At 34.1% G+C, this 26,427-nt stretch overlaps 1 protein-coding gene across 1 annotated transcript in view; it reads left to right on the top strand.

The window, feature by feature from the left end:
• The window catches only part of LRPPRC (leucine rich pentatricopeptide repeat containing), a 96,197-nt gene that overhangs the window by 35,676 nt on the left and 34,094 nt on the right, over window positions 1-26,427 (top strand). Inside the window, exons 16-25 of the mRNA XM_034427671.3 lie at window positions 149-197; window positions 1,248-1,354; window positions 1,566-1,643; window positions 2,613-2,723; window positions 3,944-4,074; window positions 6,218-6,303; window positions 7,717-7,924; window positions 20,908-21,032; window positions 21,426-21,532; window positions 26,018-26,086. Of these exons, the coding sequence (XP_034283562.2) occupies window positions 149-197; window positions 1,248-1,354; window positions 1,566-1,643; window positions 2,613-2,723; window positions 3,944-4,074; window positions 6,218-6,303; window positions 7,717-7,924; window positions 20,908-21,032; window positions 21,426-21,532; window positions 26,018-26,086 (1,071 nt within the window). The remainder of the gene's footprint in view (window positions 1-148; window positions 198-1,247; window positions 1,355-1,565; window positions 1,644-2,612; window positions 2,724-3,943; window positions 4,075-6,217; window positions 6,304-7,716; window positions 7,925-20,907; window positions 21,033-21,425; window positions 21,533-26,017; window positions 26,087-26,427) is intronic.

The raw sequence follows: 26,427 nt of genomic DNA, 5'->3' as shown, positions 1-26,427 counted from the left end.
TTTATTTTTTAAAAAATAAATTGCTGTGATGTGGCTCAGAATAAGGCTAGTAGAGGGCTGCTTTGTTATTTGTAGAATTCAATTTCAGTTACTATTTGCCCTTGCTTACTTTTCTTGGCTGCAATGTACGATTATTCTCTCTTACCAGATAACGGAACTGTTGTATATGGAGGAACAGAAGGCTGAACAAGAAACTGGTAGAGTTTCAATTTCTATGATTGTAACTTATCCACAAATCCGTTCTTCTGGGTAATGATAGGTTTGAGGGATTACAACCGTAAACATTGATTATTTCTTTTTGAAAGTGAAATTTGAAAACATGTTGGGTAAAAATTTTACCCAGATGATCACAGTATATTTTGTAGAATCCATGAGATTTTATTAGTGTTTTTCCTTTTTAATGAAAAATGTACTTGAGATGCTTATATAGTAAGTAAAATGAACAGATTACCGGGATAATGTAATCAAGCATTTACAGATGGAGGTAAGATTCTTTTTAGAAGGGCATTAATACAAATATTTTAAGAAGCTATTAATTTAATAGCTTTTTGTAATGTTTTAATAACAAAAGTTACATTGTGACAAAAATATTTTCAATAATAAGAAAATACAGTATGCATCACTATGTAGTTTCTTTATTGGAACCTCATTTATTCTTCCTGGTGCTTCAATACCATTAACCTATACAGCATCTTTTGTTAAACTTAAATTTCATTGGCTAATAAGCAGCTCCCCACAGGATTATTGGAGCTGGTGATTAAATATCATTTAATGTTCTTTATTGTGTTTACATTCATCCACTAGCTTCAGAAAAACCCTGGAAATAGTAAGAAATACATGCGGCTGTGCCTATGAAGCTTTAAAAAGCTCTATTTCTTTTTGAATAAATGACAAAATATTTACGGCAACTATTTTGGGGTGGTGGGCAGGAAAGTGGGAGAGAGGCCTTGGGCAGTGCTGCTTTTGTCACACAGCCATGGAAAAATAGATTGAAGAAAGATTTTGTTCTGAAAAGCTGTCATTCGGTTTGAAAATAATTAATATTCCTTTCACTCACCAGTTAGATATGTGCTCCCAAACCACATAATCTCTATGCCTCAGTGATCATTGTTGCCATTTCAGAGCCTCTCATCAGGGTGACATCTCACACCAAAATGATTTCTTATAAATTAATCTTGATAACATGACAGTGTCAGTAATTTTAGTGGAATGCTTTCTCTTGTCTTCCCCCCACCCCCACCTCGCAGAAAATATTGGCCGTTTTCTTTATTCCTTGATTGACAACATGACTGACTCAGAGGTACAGGACAAGGAGGAGCAGTTGAGACAATACTTCCATCAGCTGCAGAAGATGGTACTATTTCATTTTTTTGCTACATAATGCCCATCCTTCCTGACATGTATCTATTAGATTTGAAATTGCAGCTTTTAAGTACAGCCAGACCACTTCTCAATGGCATGCAAGTGTTGGAGATTTAAATTATGTCTGAAATTTGTGTAACAGAAATTTTTTTGTTTGGTTGTGCTTTTAAAACTCACATGATTTTCTCCACCTCTTCCTACAGAATATAACGATTCTTCCTACCTACTACAAAGGTATTCGCAAAGTGCTGATTGAATACAACGTTCCCAATTTAATTAAGGTCTGTAATTGCAAATGTTATTTTATGTATAATTATATAAAACATACATATATACAATCATATTCATTCCAAGTGTGTAGTTACCTTAAAAATTAATAAGCCTGATGTATAAAATTAGTTTTATTTAATCCTTTTCTGAAATGAGGAAGCATATTTTAGATAGAATGCTAAAGTTTTAAGGAGACAAATAAGACAGGGCAACTCTTAAATGTTGATAGCAATCTTAACAGCAAAACAAAACCACACATTCCTTGAGTTTTTTAATTTATCATAAACACATTGATGCTTATATTCAAATATATATCAAGCCATTAATTATATCTTACAGTGTAATTTTATTGGCTTCTGATGAGCAGCTGTTAAGTGTATGTACACACCTATTTAAATGGGTTAGCATTAAATAATTTTGCTACATAACAAGAATGCATGGCTTCCAAGTTTTATTGTACAAAAAAAAGAGTTTTGATCCTAGCAATAGTAAAAATATGTATTAGTTGAGGACTTTCTAACTGGTATTTCTAACTCTTCCATAAATTGATTTGAAACCTTAAATGGTTGGTTGCTATGACTTAATTTCCTCTTAAGGATAGAACTATTTATAGTTAAGAATTTCAAGCCATGTTTATGCCATGCTGATGCAGAAGATGACGGAATATACAAATTAGTCTGTCCTCACTTGCATTGGAATCGCACAGAGAACAAAGAAGAATGGGGGACCTGCTTCCAGTGGGAGAAGCCTATTTAAGACCAATAAGAATCCTAGCGAAATACATGACTGATACAACTCAACTTCATTGCCCACAACTGAGATAACAGAAATACATTTTTCAAAAGTGTAACATTAGGGTTTCCTTTGTACCTTACACATAACCCTTGCAAATATAAAAGTATATCAATAAGACATATTGTTGCTGGGATGTGTTTCATTGTAAAACATCATTTGAATATCTTTCTATCCTTTTACCTTAGTCCTTGATTAATTCAGTAAATTTGGAGGAGAAACTTCAACAATTTAAAGCTGAAAACAAACCCATTGGAGATATTCTAAAGAACTTTATAGTTGCTCTGTGTTCAGAAAAGGTAATTTTCAGCAGATTTGTTTATTGTATTATTAACAGAGTATGATAAGTAAATTAAATACTTCTAATTATGTATAGCACCATCAGTTTAAATGACACTTTACAGAGTAACCTAAGTAAAATACAAATCCTAGCCACAAGAGACTTCATATAGGTGGTGGTGGGGGACTTAAGGAGAGATTATGAAAGTCATTAGAGCTCAAAATGAACAAATACAATTATATGTGTTTGTTTCTTGTCAAACTGCAAATGCATGTAGGTGATTAAGGAAAACTAGTATTTTCTAGATTTCAGGTTTGCTCCTTGAAACTCTAAAGTATTAAAAAAATTAGTGAAAAAAACCCCTCAATGCTGATTTTTAGTTACCTTGTGAATGACATGTTTTGAGATTGTGGAAGTCTGTTAATGGTAATCTGCAAAATGAATGATAGTAACAGCTGTGAAAGGTTTATCATACATGCCAAGTGTCCTTTCAAGCCACCGCTCTGGTCTCTTACAACTAGATTGTCAAGCAACTGATACATGTATAATAATTTGCAAGTCAAATATTAAAAGGTAGTTAATGTGGGGACTGAAATTCCATTTTTTTTCCCTTGAAGAAAAGCTTTCTGAGATGCAGAGGCTCTTGTCTTCATTAGCAGGCATCCAACTTTAATTCATATTTTTGTATAGAACTTCATCTTGCTCCGAGTTCCTATACATGGGCCCTGAATTTTGTTTTACATGGCACTGATGCAATGTCTGATTTCATAGTGAATTAAACTATATTTTATTTTTAAAAATATAGCAATATATGAGAATTTTAAATTTATATCATGCCAGAAAATTGAATTATGAACAGCTTTGTCTTCTTTTTAATTAATCAATTTAACATGTTCTCTGCTCATTGATATATTTAAGTGATTGTGATATATTAGCTGAAGATATAAAATGTGAAAATGTTTTGCCATGAAGTTCAATGTGATATAATTAATGATATGCATACTTCAGAAATCAGTGAAAGCATATATTGCAACAGGATAAAAGTTTATAATGAACATATTTAAACTATTTACTAATTTATAAAAAAATCATTTGCACATAAATGTAAAGCATACGAATTGCTAAGAAGCAGTGCAATGTGTAAGCATATATAAATAAATGTAATTTCCTAGTATGATATAAAATGTCATGTTGATTTTCTTTTTCTACTTTGTATCTTTTGCTTAATGTTCCTTCTAGAATATGCAGAAAGCTCTTGAAATAAAAGCCAAATATGAATTCGACATGAATGTTGTGGGCTATGGAGCCTTAATACGCCTTTGCTGTCAAAATGATAATGTAGAGGAAGCAATGAACCTGAAAGAAGAATTGTAAGTACACTGGCACTGAAAGATGTCACAGAGATTTATGCTGATATACAGTCCTTATTGAATTAAGTAGGTTGAATATTATCACCTCCCCCATACATTTTTAATTAGCTTATCCCACACAAAATATTTTCTGTTGAAATTCAAAATTGATTGTGTAAGCTGTCATGATTACACAATCGCTTTTGTGCCAGCACTTTTGTTAGTGTTTTAGGCTCATATTACTCTGTATTATATTTCTCTAATCTATTTCTGAAGAAGTCTTAGAATCTATCTTGGTATCTAGCTTTAGATTCTGATTAGTAATACATCTACAGTATGGATTGCTGCAATTCTTGTAAGTGGTATTATTTTAATAATTATCTTCAGTTATTATGCTTTTTGTTTTTCAAAAGGCAACAACTTGATTGTGAAAATTAGCTCCCAGCTAAAACTTGTAATTCTGTAACTGATTTGAAAAGAAGCAAAGTGCTTTTCAGCACTTAATTTTCTCTTTAATTTTTTTTAAAAATTGTACTCTTGAGATACTTGTTTTAAATTAAAACAAATAAGTATAATAAACTGAAATAGTTTTAAGATTTTCCCTTAGTTATTTTGGCATTAAAAGTTTGTGATTCAGCATATGCAACTTTATTAACAACTCAAAACTGTTATACATCTGAACTTTCTAAAATAATTTATTGATTTTAAGATATTTGTTTCCGTTTTTGAACCAAAAATACTTTTTGGTGGGTTACATATATTCAGTGAAAAACATTCCATATCCATAAACATATTAACTAAAAGTAGTTGACCCAAAAAGTAGAAAGATTGGGGAAGGGTGAAGAAAAAAAACCCGACCTTCAACGGATAAATAGTAGTTCTTCCATTATATCCAGTTGTAGATATTCATAGAAGGGGTAAGAAAGACTGGTGGAATTGTTTGTTGTCTTCTTCTATTGCTGTCTAGTAAACTTTCTGTTGCTGACTAACAGCTGAAGAGGAGCCACATAGAGTATTTTTGTATCAAATATTTGTCACTATTTTTATATCAGTATTTCAAGACAATGCAAAGTCTCATACACACATAAATATTTCTTGTAATGTTTCTAACACTGACACATCCATCAAATGTAGTTGAAATTTGAGCACATCTCTTTAATCTCCATGGTAAACAGTGCTTTCTCCAGTTTAGATGATCTATAAAGTGCATTTGCTCAGTCCGTTCACCCTTTGCAGAATTTGCAAACAAATGAAAGTCCTTACAGATCACAATTTGTAAACTTCCCTACCAGTTTCCCCACAAACAAAGAGAATGGGAAGCCAGCAGGGAAGGTTGCAGCTCACTTCAATAAGTCTTTCCCAGCTTTCCTGTGCTCATTAGATCTTACGCTCTGCATTCCACAGTCTCCCTCTGCTCACATGGTGCTGAAGCACCCCACTTCCCCAGCCTCCCCCAACTAGCATGTACCCTGCACCAGGCCCCAATGTTACCCATGCACTCTTTACCTGGGACTCACATACCTTCCTGCTTAATGACCTATACTTCTTGGGACTATAACAACACCTAGGACTGCTGGGATGGTCATCACTAAGCAATGCAATTACATGACACCATGTTTTACAACCATATCACTCAGCAGTGGCAAGGCCAATGACATAAGTGTCATTAAATTCAGCATAAGCTTAGTTATACTTGGGTCCTAGTGCAATTATAAATATAATGGACATTTGATGTCCATTTGATGTCAACGGGATCTTAGTTCATGTTAGCCTTGATATATCCTATTAGCAGTATTGCTTGATAATATATCTTAGGTTTCTCTTTTTGTACATATTTTTACATAAGTCTTGCGATATACAGTATTTTCTTTAAAACAGAGATTAAAAACAAAGGCACTGCCCTTTAGTCTTTCCAATACTTTGTTTCTTTTTACATTCATCAAGCCCTCTATTAATGCAGCTGGATTTAATTTGATGTCTTCAAACAAATGTGCTTCTGTCAGTATCTTAATGTTTCAGCAATAATATTATCATTTTATCCAGTTATTGGGACTAGTTTCATTCCATGTACTATTTCTAGGTGAACATGCATCAGCTTGTGCGTTGAGATTATTGTATTCCAATATGATGTAAGAATTGATTTATTTCTTTTTATATATTTTAGTTGCCGTAAAGATTCATCTGATGTTCTTGAATTAAATACTTACCTAGAATTGATTAAGATTTTGATGAAACATGAAAGACTGGATGGTAAGCAATGCATGCTTTCTTTCAATGTATATTACTGTTATATAATACAGATATCTCTCCACCAGAATAAAAATATTAATGGTATATCATGCCCTACAAAGTGCTTGAACATTTTACATCCAAATTTGCATGTGAATTCAACCAGAGATACTTGGACGATGTAGGCCATTAGTTTTAATGGACTGGCAAGCTTGTCATTTACATTTGCACAGCTCAGTGCTTTTTGCATTTCTGCAGCTAGTTTTTATTAGCACTGCTGTTAGGATTGAGTTTGAAGATCATGACTTATGGCACAAATTGTGTATGTGCCTTGACTAATGGCCTTGTTTTTCCTTAAGAAGGTGTGAAGCCTGAGTGTAAAGCCTGTAAACATAACCTCTTTGAAAAGTGTCTAAGCACTCTTGGAGAAAAAATGATTTTTTTAAAGAAATACAGGATTAGGTCTTAAAATTGTGTGTTACAGGACTTGTAAACTGTAAGTTATTGGCATAGTTAATTAGAAGAAAATCTGACATTGACTAGTGAATTTGAATATGATATTCTGTTAGATGATTTATATTAAATTTCTTTATTTAAAAGGGTAAAGGATGTGTGTGTGTGTGTGTGTGTGTGTGTGTGTATAATATACATATTGTATGTGTTTGTATGTGTTTTAGAGTGATTATTTTCATAAAAGGAGTTGATGTTTAGATCAGATACCTATACAATTAAAAGGTGCTATTATGTCAAGCTTTCAAAAGCCCATAGCATGCTGCAGGAAATATTTCAATAGATGCTTTTATGTAAAGTAGTCAAAACATTTTGCTTGTGCAGTAATTAAGAACATTACAAAAATGGTCTTATTCCATATATGAAAATGTTTGTTTCTGCCTTTCTAATGAAGATTAATGAACCTAATGTTTTAACATGCAATCTCTTAGAAAGCTTTCATTGGCTCTCCTTGGCTAATTAGTATCGACACAGCAAACAGGCCCTATCGGTATCAGACCATTAGTCTGGCTCTATATACAGTGTAAACACATCTTTATTATTTGGCCTCGTGACAAGCCATCTGCTGAAGAAACAATGGTGTGATTTAACAGATGTTAGCACCAAACGATAAAAGCATCCATTTAGTAGGATCTTGTTGCTATAGGGCAGACTCTACAGGGTTATGTGGTGCAGAGTGGGCTCACAGTTCCCATCTGTAATTTGTAGTCAAAGTTGCAGCAAAATGATAAAACCATGCTTTGTGGATTCATAATTGTAGTCTCGTTTAGAAATGCAAGTAGTAATTAACTTGAAATTGGCATTATACACCAGAATTTACATTCCTGCTGGTTTTTGAAAGGCTGTTTTAATAGCAGTTTGTTTTTTTTCCCTGTATATAAAATTACCTAAGGCTTTTTTTTTGTGTGCTGTGGTTTATTGTAGATGCTATTAACATTTTAAAGGAGATGAAAGAGAAGAATGTCTGTATTAAAGATTCAGCTGTCACACAATGTTTCCATATCCTTAATAATGTAGCCTTCAAAGGTGAAGTTGAAAAGGTGAATCAGCTGCATGAGGCTATGGTAGACCTGCTGTTACCACAGTCTTCTGTAAAATTGTGTTCTCCCCTTGTTACTGTTCACTTGAAGAGGTAAGTTGGTTGACACCTGCAGTTAACTAAAAAAGCAAAGATACTTACTTTCATGTTTACATTTTACGCACACTCTTTACATGCTTTCTGTATACTGCAGTTCTGCGAGCCTATACTTAGAGAACCTCATTAAATCCAATAATTAACTACTTTATTGTTGTTGTTATGTCATCATGACCATCATGTTTTTTTTGTTTGCAGTATTTCTTTCATTTTGTGAAACTAATAATCTTTATCTTTATTTGATTTATATACCGCCCTACTCCTGAAGGATTCAGGGCGGTGAACAGCCAAACGATAAAATACATAAATACAAAATTTAAAAACAGAATAAAACCGAATTAAACAATTTGGCCCAGACAGATTTAAAACACCCCAATCATTTAAAAACAGATTAAAATTTTCATATTAAAAAGAAAAAGGGGAAAGATTAGGCCAAAGAAACAAAAGATGTTTTAGGTCACTACATCCTCTAAGAATTATTGATATTCCCACCACTCTATCTCCAAAAGCTAGTAAAGTTGGGTTTGGGTTAAGCTTACTTCCTGATGACTAACATAGATATATCTTAGGGGTGTTAAACTTGCAGCCCACGTGCTGGATGCATCATGTGCTGGCCACTCGCACACCTGGTTTAGCAAAGGGGAAAAAAACCGTGATGTGTCACATGACGACGCCCTGACAATGCGAGTTTGACACCCCTGATATATCTATTTAGTTTCCTTGGCTTCGCTGGTTTTCCATTGCCTTCTTCAAGGCTGTTTTTTTCCTATTTCCAGAGTGGTTTATAGCAGCGATCCCCAATCTTTGCGGCTTGGTGGCCCGGCTGGGTTGTAGGAGTGGAATTGGGCTGCGCAAGTGGCGGGCCAGCACACACACAAAGCTCAACTTGCTTGAGCATCTGGCCCATGTGCAAGTGCCCACCGGGCAGCCACACACGCAAGGGCCGCATGCGCGCCCTGGCCCACCACTTGTGTGGCCCAATTCCAAACAGGCCATGGACCAGCAGCGACCTATTTGGGGACCCCAATCTGCCACATAGTATGTGGCAGAACTGGGCACCTTATTCCTATTATAGGTAAACAGTGTTGTGAGGGCTCCGACGAATGCCCTAATTTGGATCTGTAAATAGGATTAGACTAATGGTAGGACTATAAACTATTATAGGGGCATTTTAGAAAGTGAAGTAAAGTTTCCTTTTGAATCACTGCACAAGGTGTTGTGACCTGGCAGCTTTTCGAGGGTAGAGTGCCAACATTCCGAACGCTTCCCCGCATTAACTTGTCAAGCACAAAATGCACTTTAATTACAATGTTCTCCTATCTTCATTTACCAAACAGATATGCAGAAATCCTTCAGAGTTGCTGTTTGGGACAATTAGTGGAAGCTTCTCTTATTTGGATATTCCCTTTATTCCTTCTCAGAGCAGATTTACAGTTCTTGGTGTACCAATAGCTTTCAACAGACCCTTCTCATGAGCTTATAGATACGTTCTGCTTTCATCAGTTCATGGAGTCTATTCCATAAATTCTGGAAAGTTACATTGAAATGGTGGGGCATGTAGTGAATCTTTTTTTTTTCTCTTTCAAGGGCAGTGCATCGTAATTTCATTTTAATGTGTGCCATTGTGTATACAGGAAAATGACAATAAAGGTTATTCTATTCAGTTCAATTCAATCTCTTATTTTGGAGGATCGAAAAGAAAAAAAAATGTCTATGACCAAGCCTTTTCTAAGACCAAAATACAAGTGACACTGACAGTTCAGGGACTAATCGTAGAGTAGCATGCCAAGCCAAGCAATTACAAGAGGATACAACTTGGAATGTATTCTAGACAGATATTTTTTTTTGTCACACATGCAGGGATGCAGCCATCAGTCTCTGTTGTATATCCTGGAGCATAATGATTGCTTTCTATTAGCTTCCTCTCCAGTCTCAAAGACTGACATCAACATCTGTTCAGTTATCCTTTGTGCAATGTCAGGATGGTTGATAAACAGTTGTAAAGCAGCTCTGGTGGAATATTCCATTTTTAATTCTCACCAACAAACACGTACTGATTTAAGAGGTTGGCATCAGCAGCAAAGTCAGTACACAATCCTTATCGTTGGAGACAGTATGGAAGTCTGAGAATCATACTTAATCTAAAACTGCATCTCTTTGTGTGTATTAACACACTTCATATGTGTATTAAATCATCTTCAATATTTTCTTAATTTCCATGTTTATATGAGGCCATTGCACTAGAAACAGTATTGGTCAAGCTGCAATAGTTATTTATTCATTCCTTCAATTTATACAGCTATTCATCATCTCACATGTGTGACTTTGGGCAGCTAACACATTTAAAAACAAATTAAATAATTAAAATCATAAAATATAATTCACAGGACAGTGCAGTCCATACATTACAAACAGTTAATCTTTCAAATATAAGGTATTAGTTTGTAAATAATTTTTGTTTTCATTCCTAATACATCCCTTTTTTTCTTGACTCACTGGTCAAGAGTATTTTATGACAAGTTGAATGTATTTGTATTCTGTTTCTCTTCTCAGGTCAACATTGAGCTTGTTGTTGGTTTAATAATGTTATTTGTTAGAATTACGTCCTGCCTTTCCTCAGAGTATCTTGCCTGGGTTCCCTTTTCATTTTCTCCCCTCAGCAGTAACCCTGCAAAATAGTTGGGGCCGAGAGACTTAAAGATATTAAATTCTTTTAAACTCGGAGCTCCATTCTTCAAAACTGTGGTTTTGATTGTCATACCATTGGGGGTGTTAGAATGCTCCAGACATAAGAAATGGTAATATTAAGAACAAGCCGCTTATTGCTATTTCAAGTTGACTATAATATTTACAGGCTTCGCTAAATTTATATGTAAGTATTTGTTTGTCCTGAATATTTTGTTCATATGCAGGTGAGATAGAGAATAAGTCAGATGATAACTATTACTCTAGTTTTTACATGTAAATATTCAAAAATCTTTCACAATCTTTTCCCAAGCTTTTGAATGTGATAGCTGTGTTATCACAATGTGTACTGAGGAGTTGATGGAGAAATGAGATGATTTTCACTTCTGCAAATGGAGCTTTTGCATAGTGGGAGGGTGGGATAATGCCCTGGAAAAAAAATATCATTTTTAAATGCTCTCAGGTTATCTTAATTTTTTATATGTAAAAGTCTAATCTTGAAAAATCTAATTTTTATATTACTAACAAACAACTAGTAGAAATTATGACCATACATTTTGTATGAAGAATTTTATCTTCCTGTGTTTCACCATGATAAGTTCAGATCTACCATATTCTAGAATGCAGTTGGAAAGTATGCCGCATAGGTGCCAGATTATTATTCATTTTTACAGTAAATTTTATCGTTCCTATGAACCTGAATGAAGTTGTGATGGGGTAAAATCTGTTTTTTGGAATGGTTGCTATTGCTTCCTTCCTAGGGTTAAGTGAGAGTGTTTGGCCCAAAGTCATCCATCTAGCTTCATGCTGAAGTCAGGACTAGAACTCACATGCTCTCAATTTCTAGTCTGTGCCTTAAGCACTATGGCAAATTGGTTCTCATTCCTACTCTTAAACTGGTGTAAAATCCAGAGGCAGAGGTTCTATCAAGGGGAACATATCAACTGACACCCCCCCTCTATTTTTTCGAATATAAACTGCCTCTCTGAATGTGTGCCAAGATCATTTTATTAGTCGTACATGTCATATAAGGTATCTGCATTCAGTTTTGTCAGGATGCCAGATAAATGGGGCAGCTTCTTATTGGCTCATGCTACTCTGTGGTAGTGTGTATAATTACTAGCTAGACCAGATACAAAACATGACCAGATAGGCTAATTCTACTTTATCATATAGCTATATTAACAGAATCTTGAAAGTCTGAAAGTGCAATTTTCCTGCCGTCGTCTTTACAGCCTGAAAAACTAAGGGCAATCCCTTGTGAGCCTCTTCCCTGCCAATTTTGCAGTTCCAGGCTATACTATTCCTTACCTGATTATTTCTTAGACAGTCCCCATTGTCTCCAAAGGTCTTTCCCATATAGCTTTGCAATAATTTGGTTTATCACAGAGACATGGCAAAACTTTTAAAATGTGTTATTCAAGCTTAACACAAGCTTATTAGATCACCTTCTGACCAGATGTTTAAAAAGTGCTACTTTCTCTGCCTATATTTTCTGGAACAAGGTTGATGATATCCAAACAGGTTTGTGGCAGTCCTGTGAAAGCTCCCTTTTAGCAAAAGTGGGGTGGGTGGATTTGGAGCCAGAAATAACATTTTTATTCAGTCAGATCATCTGACACTCAGCATTATTTTGCTATTTAAATATATTTCTAAACTGTCATTCTTTTACAAATGATAGATAACATTTTTATTTTATTTAGCATTCACAAAAAATTGTGAACTTTCTTACTGCTTTTCCCCCCTTTGACTGGATATATTTATAGTATTTTTTCTGAGCTCTTACAATAATTTTTATCAAAGCTAATAAGCCCATAAGGTTTCTTGACATGATGATGCTACTTAGGGAACATACAGGTAGCCTCCAACCTATGACCACTCATTAGTGACTGTTTGAAGTCACTATTTGAAGCACTGAATGAAGGGGCTCAAAGTTACTTCCTTTGCAGTGGCCCCACAGTAATGTGATCAGAATTTGGTCACATACGTATGACCACAGGGGCACCGCAGTTCCCCAATATGTCTCTGTCTGTCCTTTTGGCCTTCTGCCATTGTGTGCTCTGCCACCCAAGAGGATCTACCATCCTGCACCTGCCACCCCTTGGCTACTTTATACTCCCCCCCCCTTTTTTTTTTTCCAGCACAAATCCAGTCCCAGCCCTGTGCAGGAACTCTTTGCAAAGAGTTGTTTTGATGTATTGCAGCTCAGGGCCCTGCTTTAGTCTTTTTTCCCCCTCACTGTGCAACATCAGACTCAGCCCAGCTGAAGAGCACAGCACAAAGGGGCACTTTGGTGCACTGCTGCTGGGATTGTAAAAAGCAGCCCCCTAGCCATAGTGCAACACAAAGCCCAGCCCTGCCCCATCAGCTAGGCTGAGTGTTGTTGTGGCCTGCCGGCGGCCAGCAAAGCTGGCAGCAGAGACAGACAGTGTCTCTCAGGTTGGGGAGGGACTTGGCCAGTCCTGAGGGCTGGGGAAAGCTCTGCGTTGGAGGCAGAGAGGGAGCTAGACAGCAGCGAGGCAGAGGAACAGGTGGAGCCCATTCCCAGTCTGCGCATGCACAGAGCTGCCAGAAGACAAGAACAACTCAGAAAGCAGGGTCAACTTGGGAGTAAAGCCACACCTTGGAGGTGATTAGTCCCTCCCATAGGAAACAAAAGAGGAGCGAATGGGGAGTGGGCTTTTGCAGGAAACAATTCGTTCATTCCGTGACTGAGAGACTCTGTGCCAAGTTTTGCCTTCTACTGTGTTTGGAAACAAGTTACATGGCAGCTTGCCAAGTGAGATAAGGTGTATTGATAAATACTCCTCTGAAAGACTGTTTGGACAGGCCTTGCTGACTGAATGAAAGTAATTCATAGGCGTGTAAATAAAAGAGGTTTTGCTGGGACCAAGACTCTGCTTCTTGCTTTTTAAGAGAGCCTAGGTCAGAATAGGTATGTGCCTCATCCATAGTGGCAGCAAGAAGATGGCAAAAATGGATTGGGGCACCAGAAAGCAGAACAGCAGGTGTCTCAGAATATAGGGTGATCAGTGAGCTAGGGTGGCTGCTACTTCCTGGTGAATGGCAAGAAACCTGGAGCCACAGAGTGCAAGGTCATCAAAAGGACAGAGATGGAGGAAGGGGAGATAGACAGGTAGGAGAAGTTGGAGGCACCTTACTTTGCCAAAAGAAGGTTGGGAGGGACCATCCTGGAATGCCTAGGATTGGCTAACAGCTGGTAAAATTTGCTTAATGACGGCAAATGGGATTGCTGGAATTGGGGTTGCTAAGTGATGCAGTCACATGATATTTCACTTTACAACCCCATTTCTTAGCAACCAAAAGTTTTGTCCTAATTGTGCTTGTAACTCAAAGACTACATGTATAAAGCCAATCTGAAAGTAAAATTCTATTTCCCGCTTCAATCATGGGAGTGATCCAAACCAGGCAGTGATATTGTGAATAAGATGTCATTGTGATGCTAAATAGCCAGTCAGATTTGGCTACATGACAGTAACACTGAAGGCAAATGAAACCAGAGAGAGAAGGCAGTATAAATGCATCAATGAACTGCTCTGTAGACATTGACAAAACGGTATGGGTATATGTGTTTCAGTAGAGAAAATAGTCTTGAAATGACATTACTAATTTCAGTTCAGCTTTTCTTATGGAACATTTTCTATGACTGGGAGACTACAGCTGTCTCCCAGTCATAGTTAAATTATTTTGGCCACTCCAGTAAGTTATGGAATAATTTATGCTTGAACAATGCCTGTAGCAGTTTCTTTTTGAAACAGATTTGAACTGAGAATAAGAAATTGATTAATAATCCTGGCCTAAACTTTCTAGTATTATTTTTAAAGTAATTCCTCCACTCCTCCAAACTACTGATTTATGGAGAAATCTATACATACACCACCCTTATCAGCTTATGTTACATTTATTTCAAATGTTTGCATTATTTATGGATTGTTTTCTTCTCACCAACACAATTAAAAAAAAGTGAACGAAGGGTTTGTCTTCTCTTACTCCATTATTGCAATTAAGAATTTTACATCCTTAGTGCCAAAGGACAAAAGTAGTTCATTTGCCCTAGGAGAACAGAACAGTGATAAGATGATTTTTCGTCAAGGATCATTGGGTCGTAATTAAGTTACATTCATTGCTATTACTTTTTGAAGGCTGATTGGTAAATGACAGGCTTCATGCATTTAGTACGGACAGTGTTCGCTGGGGCTTTTTTTCTCCCTCTGTCAGAAAATCCTGTTGAGCCTGATAATGTAAATGTGGCATTTTATTCTGAACAAAAGAGTAGGGAAATGAGCTATCTTGTCTAATCATTCAGTTGTTTAACACTGACTTCCAGTTTAGACTCAATTGGCTGGAAAGCACTTGACATGTGAAGTTAGTGCTGTTCGGAATTCATGTTTGAGTAAATTTTAAAGTAAGTGACAGCTAAATTGTACCTAGGGAAATTACAAAGCCTTCAACACAGTTAATTTTTTGGGGAGGATTAGTTGTAATTGCAACATGAGTCTCCTTGAAGATTCCTCCTTAAAGCTGATGAACAAGGGGGAGGGGGGACGTTTAGCTCTTTTAAGAGCCCTGTTCTCTTAACAGAATATTTTTTTAAATCTGATTGTACCTTCTTGAATTGATTTCCTTCCATACGAACTTCTGCTTTAGATTTGCAGAAGGGTTTGTTTTTATCATTCTGTTTTTTTTCCCCCAGAGTCCTTTTTCCCCCTCTTTTCCTTCCTTTCTCTCTAGTGATTTCTGGTTTGAGAGCATTCCAATTAGTAAAACCCTTAGGTAAATTGCCACTTCACTAATATGCTATGCAGAACATTAAAACACTTTATTCCAATTAAAATCAATATTTAGCTTCTTAATTTTTTTTATCAAGCAAGCTCCTTGGTTTGTACATATATACTTACTATGAAGCTGAAAGTGACAATATTTTAGTATTAATATTTGTTATAAATTAAAACTAGAAGAGGTAAAAAAAAGAATTATGCATGTAGCTGTAATTCACGAATAAATGGTTTCTAATTTGTACAGATAACTTTTAATGTTGTGATTTTTGAAAATGTTTACAATTAAATGAATTAATTTCATAATTATGTTATTTCCTGTTAAGATTCAGCCATGTGAGTTGCAAAATAACATTTGCTTAATCACAAGTTAATTCAATTTTCAATTAAGTGTATGAATGAGAGATTAATTCCTAATCAAATAGAGCATATGTAGACTGCATGTTTATCTAGGCAGAATATCATATTGTAGAATAGAGTTCTCAAAACAGTTATGACACTGTACTGCTGGGACTGAAATATATAAACTGGCAGGTATGAAAGTAACAATGAAACAGCTTTGTTTAAAAATGCAGCAGTATATCTGAATAGCAAAATGTTCCGACTTTTGCATAAACAATATTACGAACAGTTGTAAGATTATAGTCATGGAACAAAATGTTCAAGTAATTTGATCTGTATTAAAATTTCACCATTGGAAAATCTATGGTGCTAGGAAGAGCTATACTAAATCAGATCTAACAATTGTGTAATCTGGCATTCTCTTCAGAAAGGTTAGCCACCTATAAGTGGAAATCCCATACTTAAGAAGAACAATAAAAGTTCAGTAACATCCTCCCATTTAAGTTACCTAGCAGTTAGTATAAAAAAGCTGTCACACCTAGTAATGGCTCAAGAAATAAAATTTAGTGAAGATTACGGAAAAATAGAAACTAATAATGAATGACCTATTGCAACAAGGAAGTTTGTGAAGCCATAGAATAGGCTAAAAGAGGGAAAGTGCCTGGAACAATGGATTTCTAGCTTCTTTCAGGAATAATTGTTACAATTTTTTTTTTTCAAAAATGAACTCTATTTTATTGAACGGAAAGCTATGAGGTAGCTGGATTGAAATATACTAATAAAACATTACAGTAGTCCTCACTTAACGGCCATAATTGGGATCAGAATCTCAATTACTGAAGAAGTTAAAAGAGACATCACATGACTGCCTTGTTCAACAGCTGCAATCTTTACACACTCAAGTTGTTAAGCAGTTTCGCAGATCGAGTCCCAGCTAAGGAGTATGAGTTGCTTCAATTTTTACTAAAGAGAGATTGAGAGATAATAGAAATATATTTTGGAATACTTAGAACAGCATAAGAAAAACAAGCTTCACTGATCTTTCTAAATGCAGAAAAGGCCTCTGCCAATTTGAACTAGACTTTCTTGTTTAAAATTTTGGAAGATACAGACTTTGGTGAGAATTTTATTAAATGGGCAAAATCAATTTATATTTCACAGAAAGCAGATAAATGTAAACAGAGAATTGACATACATTTGTGAAATACAGATGAGGTTGATATTATTCATATTATTCATATTAGTTCTGAAAGTATTGAACAGAACAATAAGACAAGGCAAAAGGATTGCTAGAGTGGATTAAAAAAGAAAAGTATAAATTATGGGCAATATTTGGTGAAAATCTGGAAAGTCCTTTGGAAGAAATAGAAATATTAATTTAAAAATTAAACACTTTTAGTGTGCTATCTCGATTTAAAATTAATAATGAGAAAATGAAGATATTAATAAAAACATGGCTGGAAGAGCAAAAACTCTTAAAAATGGTTTTAAGATGGAGACAAAAGTGAAATATTTGGTTGACTAATATGAATTGTATATCAGAACAATTAAAACATGAAGTTACAAATATGCTAAGATTGGGAAAAGTACAGCTGACATTGTTAGGTTAAATTTTTATGATTAAAATGGTGTTTTTCTTTAAACTAGCTATTTTTATAAGAAAAAATGTACCATTTTAACAATGGCAGAATGAAATGTCTCAAGAAAACAACCAAAGCTGGGAGATCACCAAGGGATTCTAAAGATTAAATTTATATTTTTTTTTGCAAGATACAAAGAGATAAGGAGGACTAGGACTGCCTGATTGGAAATTGTATTTTGCAGCCTGCAGCTTGGTTTGGTTGAATAAGTGGATGCAGCTAAGAAATAAGAGAATCTTAGAACTTGAAGAGTTCTAACCTGAAGTTTGGATCTCTATAGTACATTAAAGTTAAAGTTAATATAAGTTTTAAAAATTGCTGTATTAAATTGCCAAATTGAGCATATGGAATAGATATAAATCCAAATGTATCTAAAATATCTGTATGGATCTCAGCACCAGAAGAATTTTAAAGAAAAGAAACAGTAGTGTAAGAGAAACGGTTAACATATAAAGAGCTGTACATGGCTCTGGAGAATATAAGATGAAATCAAGAGAATTTGACTGCAGAGAGGTTTAGTTTTCAGTAGTTTTCATATGCAGAATTAAAAGAAACACTTAAAATAGATAACTGAAAGAGAATGATAAAATAGAATAAGGACTTTACACATAATATATTGCTTGAACAATGGGAAAATGTGAAAGAATTGAAATTTACACTACGCTGTTATTTAAAAGAGGTGCTTGATAAAATAGCGTATCAGAAAAATTGTCTAGAGTGTATAAAGGTACTGCAAATTTAAATATGTGAAAACATGAAGGGTCATTTTATCATGCCAGGTGAACTTGCAAAAAATCCAGAAAATTTTGGGTTCAAATACAATGATACAAAGAGTTTTAAGATGAATATTCAATTGAAACCATAACTTTTCTTGTTTGGAATAATGGATAGACAATTAGAAAAGAGTTATGGAAGACTGTTTCTATACCCACAATGGAGGAATAGATGGTAAAGATGACAATTAGCAGATGTGTCAAAATTGACTTGCATAATTAGAGAAGGACAATAACTACATTTATCAGTGATTAAAAATGAACTTGTGGTTTATGTGTTTGATCTTTAGAAAGGGTAAACTATGGAAAGAAGGAAGTTATGCTGTAACTTTGGAAAAAGAGGGCAAAATATATTTATAACCACTTTTAAGAATATCTGAAGCCTTTTTTCTTTTCTTTCTTTGCACTCATTTCACTTGTTACTTTTTTGTTTACTTCCCTTTTTCTGTCAAAATTCGTATTTTTTTCTTTTCCAATTCTCTTTTATAAAAATTATATATAAAAAAGGTCAGAGGGGTAGTTGATTTGACAAGTCTGGTTTTGAAAGGTGTTCTTTAAAAAGGCAGTTGCATAACAGTAGAGCTCGACTTTGGTTGAGGCTGGGTTCTTATAGTTCTATTTAATTTTTGCAGTGGCTTATTAAAAATCTTGGCTTGGGCTCAGAGTGATTCAGTGAACATACCTCATTGTGAATAACTGATTGCTGCTGCTGTGTTTTTTTTTTAAAAAAGAACCAAATTACCAGTTCTCTCATATTGAGAAGTTTCTGATGTTGCATCAGGTTCTGTAAGGGTATTTTCTCGGCAGCTCTTGCTTGGGGAAATCTGGACATTGGTGGGTAAGAAAGTTTCTTAGCATGCATAGCACTTTAATTCCAGAGCTTTCTGCTGTAGGTGTGATTAATTTTATAAATGTGGTTGGAGAACTCATCTGGCAATCATGAAACTGAATATCAAGATGTCATTCTAGTACTCTCCAGATGTTAAGTCAAGATGACAGTTTAAAAATCTAACTTTTATAGGTGCATACATTCCCATTACTCTTCTAAGTATTAGTTTTAACCCTTTTACCTCATTTCTTAGTTTACAAACATAGGCTAGATTTCTTCAGAACTCTATATTCGAATACTGTGTACATTAGGATTGTATCTGGTTGGTGGGCATTCCAATTATTCATTTATTGATAACTTTGATATAAACAATGAATTTAATACTGTGGGAAAGCAGCTGAGATTAATACTATTGCTCTTTCCAGAGTCACTATAGTCACTATCAAAAGCTGAAATAAATAGAGAAAACTTGAACATATAAAATTGTACCCTAAAGAAAATCGGGGAGAAGAGTTTCCAAGCTGTTTCTATGTGTATTAACTGAACTTTTATCCAGAGCAGAAGAAAACACTGATTATATTAAGCTTTATATCCATGTGTGGTAGCTACCATAGCATTTCTTTTGTATGACAGTAATCTAGTTTGTATCATCCTCTTGCAGTTTTGAAATTAACCTGTAATTTAGTCTTCACCCCAAATGACAATAATTCAAATGACTCTGTGGGGTGCCAGAAGATGTTCTGTAAACAGGGCTCAGTAAAAGGGGATAAGGTAAAGATCCAACAAGCCAGGCTATTTACAATTTTATCCGGACTGGAGTAATATCATTATGTTGCCTACATTTGTAATTAATAATTAAATTTGCATCAATCTTTAGAAAATTGTAGCAACCTTTTAAAAACAATAATTCATGGGAAGAGTTTAAATGAATAATTTTCTTTCAAAAATTTTGCCTCTGAAGTTATGTAACAATCTTGTTTCATAAATATGACATGCTGAATTTTCAATCTCTCAACATTTTCTGTATAATTATCTAATACAACAAATATCAGTAATTAACTGTTAGAAGTTAGTTTTGAAGATGTGTCTAACATGTCTATTAATTTTCACTAAAATTTTGAATTAATCTGCTAAATATATGACCACACTACCACCATCATACGCTTACTAACGAATGGAATTGTAAACTAGACCAATGATGTTTTTATGATGGGCACATACATATTAGGATTCATGGCTATGTCAGCTCATTATATTATGCTGCTTAGTTAAGAGCCTGATAGTACAGTGGACTAAAGCACTGTTATTAACATCTGCTGCTTGCAATTACTGCAAGTTCAAATCTCACCAGGCTCAAGGTTGACTCAGCCTTCCATCCTTTCAAAGGTAGGTAAAATGAGGACCCAGATTGTGGGGGCAATAAGATGACTTTGTATAAATATACAAAAGTAGGAAGGCTATTGCTTAACGCATTGTAAGCTGTCCTGAGTCTCCGGAGAAGGGCAGCATACAAATTAAAGCAAAAAAAAAAAAAAAGATTCAGATTCATAGTTACTAACTGAATGTTAATATTTTTGTATGGTAGAACTACCAGATTATATTTCTTTAGTATATTAATTGGTTAAAATGCTTAAGTTATCTTTTAAATTTATAATTTGTAAATGAATGAATAAAATTAAGTTGTAATTAGTTAACTACACTATATAAATGACCAGAACTGTAAAATAGGTGCATTACAGGAGATAGAATGAGAAAAAAAAGAAAGAAAATTTTGTAATATGCATTTTTAAATATTTTAAATATTTAAATTTTTTAAATATTACTCTATGAATTACATTGTGATATTCAAATTATTATTTTAAGGTGTTTTATTTTTTTTTCTTCCTGCAAAATCTTTTGCTGGATTTTATTTAAGGGATGACTTATTAACAGCGGTGGAAGTGTTATTTGATTGCTATAGGAAGTATGGTGGGCTGCCTAGACTTCATGAAATCTTATGTGGATTAATAGAGAAGGGAGACACCGAAACAGTGAAGAAAGGTTAGTCGCTTCTGTTTTCTCCTGTTGTTTCAGGGTGCAATTTTTTTTTACCAAATAAACTGTTGGAAAGGTTTGTTCAAATAAGGAGGTTCAAATAATATTCTATAATAATAGGACACAGTATTTTTAAACAAGTTATCATAGCTGTGCTACATGTTACATAGCTTTTCTTTGTTGTAAAATAATTGATATATGTAATTTTGAATTGGATGGTGACCATTTAGACATAGCTTAATTTTGTGATTTTCTAGAGATGATTGTTTTATTTCACCAATATAAGAGATCTGTAAATGACATTGAACAAAAAATTACAACTGACCATATAACTTACTTTATTTCTTTAATGTTCCTTGTTAACATTAGCCTAATGGGTCTTTTAAATAAATCTTACAGTTTTTGACTTTCTCACCGAAGAGAAAAAACAGATGGGAATGATGTTTGATCTCTTCTTTGCCTTTCTGGCAACTGGCAAATACAAAGAAGCCAAGAAGATCATTGAGGTGAGAGTATATCTAAAGTAGCCTAATCTCTTATAGCTATTTAGTGTTAATTGGAATATATTTAAATTTTTTAGCCATTAATTAGTGTTGTTGTAATTAACATTAAATAGAGCTCAAATCTAATCACATATGAGTGGTAGAAAGCCAAGGGAGATCTTGGGCAGGTTTTTAAAATATGTATAATTATGTTTAGAAATGAAATAATCTCCTGTATATTCAAATTGTTTTTTTTTTAATTTTGTCAAATTTCCTATTAAATATCCACATAATATTTGCATATAAATCTTATATTGTGAAGCAAATTAAACCAGCATTCCTGGGTGTAAAGTTGCTAATCCTCTTTTCTAACAAATTCTTTGTTGTTTAAAGCACTGGAATTTAATTTGCTGCAGACTATACTTAGATTTATTTGTAATGCTTGTCTAAGAGTTAATCAGCCAAACAGCAGTGTCTGCTGTAGCCTGATCTTTCATTTAGCACTTCTTTTTCTCTTACTATAGTAAGAAGCTTATAGAGAGTGGAAGGTGTGAGGGACTGAATTTGGAGTTACTGTCTCTGCATTTGGGAAAAGTAGATGTAGCCAAGGGAGAAACATTTCCCACTTCTGTCAAGCCTTCACTTACAACTTTATCCAGAAGCCTCCAAGCAGATATGGCAGATCCCTTTGATAATTGAGCCAACCCTGGCATTTTTGAGAACATGCCGATGTCCACAGGCAGTCTCATCCCACCTGGGCCCTTAGCTTAAAAAAGTAAATACTAAGAGTGAGAAAAGGGGTGTAGGAAGAAACATGATAAGCAAAGGCAATTGTTCACTTTGTCAACTTTAAGATTTGTGGACTTCAATTCCCTAGTCAGCATAGTCTAATCTTAAAATTGCCAAGGTTGAACATCCCTGAGCAAAGGCATACAGGCAAAGGTGACATTTAGGTAGTGGCTGCTACAGTATGACAAGCAGGCAAAAGGACTATCATTTTACTCCCAGGCCCACAAGCTATAATGAACAGCATGTCCCTGTTCTGCTTGGAACTTTGTGCAACCATAGTAGCAACCAAAAAAGGAGCAATCACATTGAAACAGCACCTCATTCCTATTAGCACAAGAACTTTTGGGGGGGGGGGCAGTTTTATGCTACTTTATAGACTTTGAGGCTTTCATTTGAATTGAGTATTTAAAAGACTGAGAATAAAATTGTCTTGAGTATGAAAGACATATTTAGGTGATGGCAATCCTTTGTAAGTTCTAGAAGGATGGAGGTGACCCAGAGCAATATCCTGTTGGGGAAAGTGTATATTGAAGTAAAACATTGGATAGAGTTTTGCTATGCTGTGATAATGTGTCCAGATCTATGTAGAACTAGTATATTTATCTAGTTTTCATTGAAATTTTACTTCTTGAAATGGGCCAAATCAATTGCATTTTTCCTTGCCTTCAACTCAATATTCATTTACTACTTGCACATTAGTGAGAGCACAGGTGAGACATTAATCTTTGGAAAATGTGAAATTTAATTTTGCTTCAAACAGGAAAAAACCTCCAAGGAATATTTTTAATTATAATGTGGTTTGTAAATAATTGCACAGAAAGAACTCATGAATTTATCTAAATTAATGTTAATTTTACCCAGCTACACTATCTGATTGACAAGTTTAGTTTTGAATTGTCAAAAAAGTTACAAATTAAAGGATTGATGAAAATTTAATCTATCTTTTAAGATAGGTAAGGGGATTATTTCCCTTCTCTCAATTTATGATAGGGACAAAATGAAAGATCATTTTTCCTGGGTTTTAAAATTTTACTTCTCTAACCTTGATAGTTATATATTATTTTGATTAACAGAAGCTAAGAAGCTAAGAAGCAGCAATGAAACATATACTTGCCCTCATATCAGGGGTGGGTTCTACTTACCTTTACTACCGGTTTGCAATGGGATCACGAAGATATCTCTGTGGTCATGTTGCCAGCATGACTAAATGTCAAAGGCGCACGGAACACTGTTACCTTCCCACCGAAGGTGGTCCCTATTTTTCTACTGGCATTTTTTACGTGCTTTTGAACTGCTAGGTTGGCAGAAGTTGGGACAAGTAACGGGAGGTCACCCCGTTACGCAGCACTAGGGATTTGAACCATTGAACTGCTGACCTTTCGATCAACAAGCTCAGTGTCTGAGCCACCGTGTCATATAAATATAATAAACAAACAAACAAATGACATGCCAGTGAATATGTTGCTCTTTCGATAAAATAATTAAAATGCTTATTCTCTCTTTTTGTCAGTTTCTCTTATAAAATATACAACAGCAATAAAGTAGATGCTCCCTTAGTAATTATAAAAGCATCTATAGGTAGGTTGGCAGAGATTAACACAATAGCAGAGACGTAAATGTGACATAATACAGAAAAATATACTTTTGACCCATTAGAAAATAAATATGTCTGAAAATTGCAACAAATGACTAAAAAGTAAAACTATAGGTGAGAAGGAAACGCTATACAATTATATTTAGCTTTATAATTTCTATTGGAGTGATTAACAACTTTAAAAACACAAAATTTATTAAAATGGAATACATAATTATAATCCACAATAAAGTATAGATAAATGTTAAATTGAAATGTTAAACTCATTTTTGACAATGCAGTAGGATGGTTAGAGATAAACTGCCAGTACAGACTACTGTGGCAGTCCAAGAGATTTAGTTAATCTGACCTAGATGTTTTTTTAATAATTGAGAACACGGTATATGTGAAAACACTTCTCCATTTCAAAATGAAATGCAAGAACATCCATAGTATAAATTCAGTGATTGGTGCAGAATAATTTCTTAAGAGAAAAGGATTTGCTACATACACTTTTTCAGCTTTTAAAGCTGTTTAGATAATTGGCATTTGGAGCATAAGTAATATTGAAAGTTGGAGGTGAAAGCTGAATCTGATTTTTGCCATATCACAAAGGGGATTATCTGCAATTTCAAGTGATACAGTACTTCTGTATAATGTCGATGGGCATAGTGTGTAAAATATTAATTTTATAGTTCTTGCTTGGTTATTTTGCCTTGTATATTCTCACCAAATTGATTCAGTATGAAATAAAAGTGATGATTGAACAAGCTCTTTTTCTTGTACTGCTTGCAAGTATAAAGTGAACTATAAAATAATATGTAAAGATTTTTTGTTGATTGTATTTGTCTGATAATCATATTTTATTCTCTTTTGAATATATGAGAAGAAAATTATCTTTCCAAAATTTTACTGTTTCACTGTTACTATGGCATTGTTTTAGAAGTTTGGCTACTTACATTATTCAATTTTTTACCTATTAGATGTTAAATATCATACACAAATAATATTACTTAGTAGAATAGGAATTTAGCAGTAACAGATGGGTTTACAGAGTATTCTGAAGCAGTTGGCTGCAGAATATTCCTCATGCTTACAGAGTCCCTTGGGAGTTGGGCGGCATAGAAATGCGTTAAATTAAATTAAATTAAATTAATTAAATTAAATTAAATTAAATTAAATTAAATTAAATTAAATTAAATTAAATTAAATTAAATTAAATTAAATTAAATTAAATTAAATTAAAAGCACCCAGTAATAACATGGGCTACTGGCTAGTAGGGTACTAAAGGAAATCTTTGAAATATATATATTTCTGCTATAATAAGAATAGGATGGTTACTTAAACCTATATATCTTTTCATTGTCAGTGATTATTGTGAAGTGACTGTCAGGAAGGCAATTGTGCAGGAAAAAAAGTTTGGAGTTGCATTGGAGAATTCTAGATGCCTGACTTGCATTGTCAAAATACAATATTTTTATTTTATTTATTTATATCCCTCCTTTATTATATACTCCCTATACCCAAATCTCCTTTTTATATCCAGTGAATCAGAGGCATCTGCCTGAGCCACTTCCAAATATTACCTTGTTTCCCAAGATTTAAAAAAATGTTTCAGCCCACTTTGCCTATATAGGTAGTCCTGAATTTATGACCACAATTCAGCCGAAAATTTCTGTTGCTAAGCAAGACAGTTATAAAGTGAGTTTTGTGTTCTAACAAATTATCTTATTTTAAGTGAATCTTATCGATAAATAGGTCTATACAAAATTAAAGTCTGTAATAGCAATTAAAGTAATCAGCATCAGTAGACTAAGACATAAACAATAGGTACAAAAAGTCTATTTATTCTTCAAGACAGAATGTCTTTCAAGCACTTGAAAGTATAGTATTTATATATATATTCTACCTTGGAATGTCATGTTAAAAACATAATTCTATTGATATCATAAACTTTATTCTAAAAAATAAATTTTGTTTTTGCTATTTTAGGATAAGTAAGAATTTTTTACTATAGAGCTCAGTGCGGGTTCAATTGGCATTTGCCTTTTAGGGAACCAAATTACAAATTCAGGTTAATAATTTGTTTTGAAGAAGTTATCCTTTGAAAACAAGTACTTACTGATTTTGAAATCTTCTTTTACAGACACCTGGCCTAAGAGCAAAATCAGAAAGAATGGAATGGTTTGCAAACAAATGTATTGCAAATAATAATGTATGTATACTATTAATTTTGGTTCGTGTATATTATTGATTCAGTAGAATTCTATCACATTACTATCAAATCATTCGTATCCAAGGACAAATAGATTGCTTTCTGCAGTGATCTCTGAATAGTATTTAATCCAGTTTAAAGATGGCAGTATTATAATTGCTCTGTATTATACAGTATTATAATGTGTGGAGAATTCTGGGAGTTGAGGTCCACACGTCTTAAAGTTGTCAGGATTGAGAGATGTTGCTATAGATAATCTTTAATCTTTATTTTCCCCCATTCTTCTCATCCTTTACATGAATTGTGACTGTTTCTGGTCAATAGCTAGTTCAGAATAATGA

The sequence above is a fragment of the Pantherophis guttatus genome, chromosome 1, assembly GCF_059756535.1.
Source record: "Pantherophis guttatus breed Tessera chromosome 1, ASM5975653v1, whole genome shotgun sequence".
Lineage (NCBI taxonomy): Eukaryota > Metazoa > Chordata > Lepidosauria > Squamata > Colubridae > Pantherophis > Pantherophis guttatus.
Note: the sequence above shows the minus strand (reverse complement) of the source record. Positions and strands in the feature narration are given on the sequence as shown.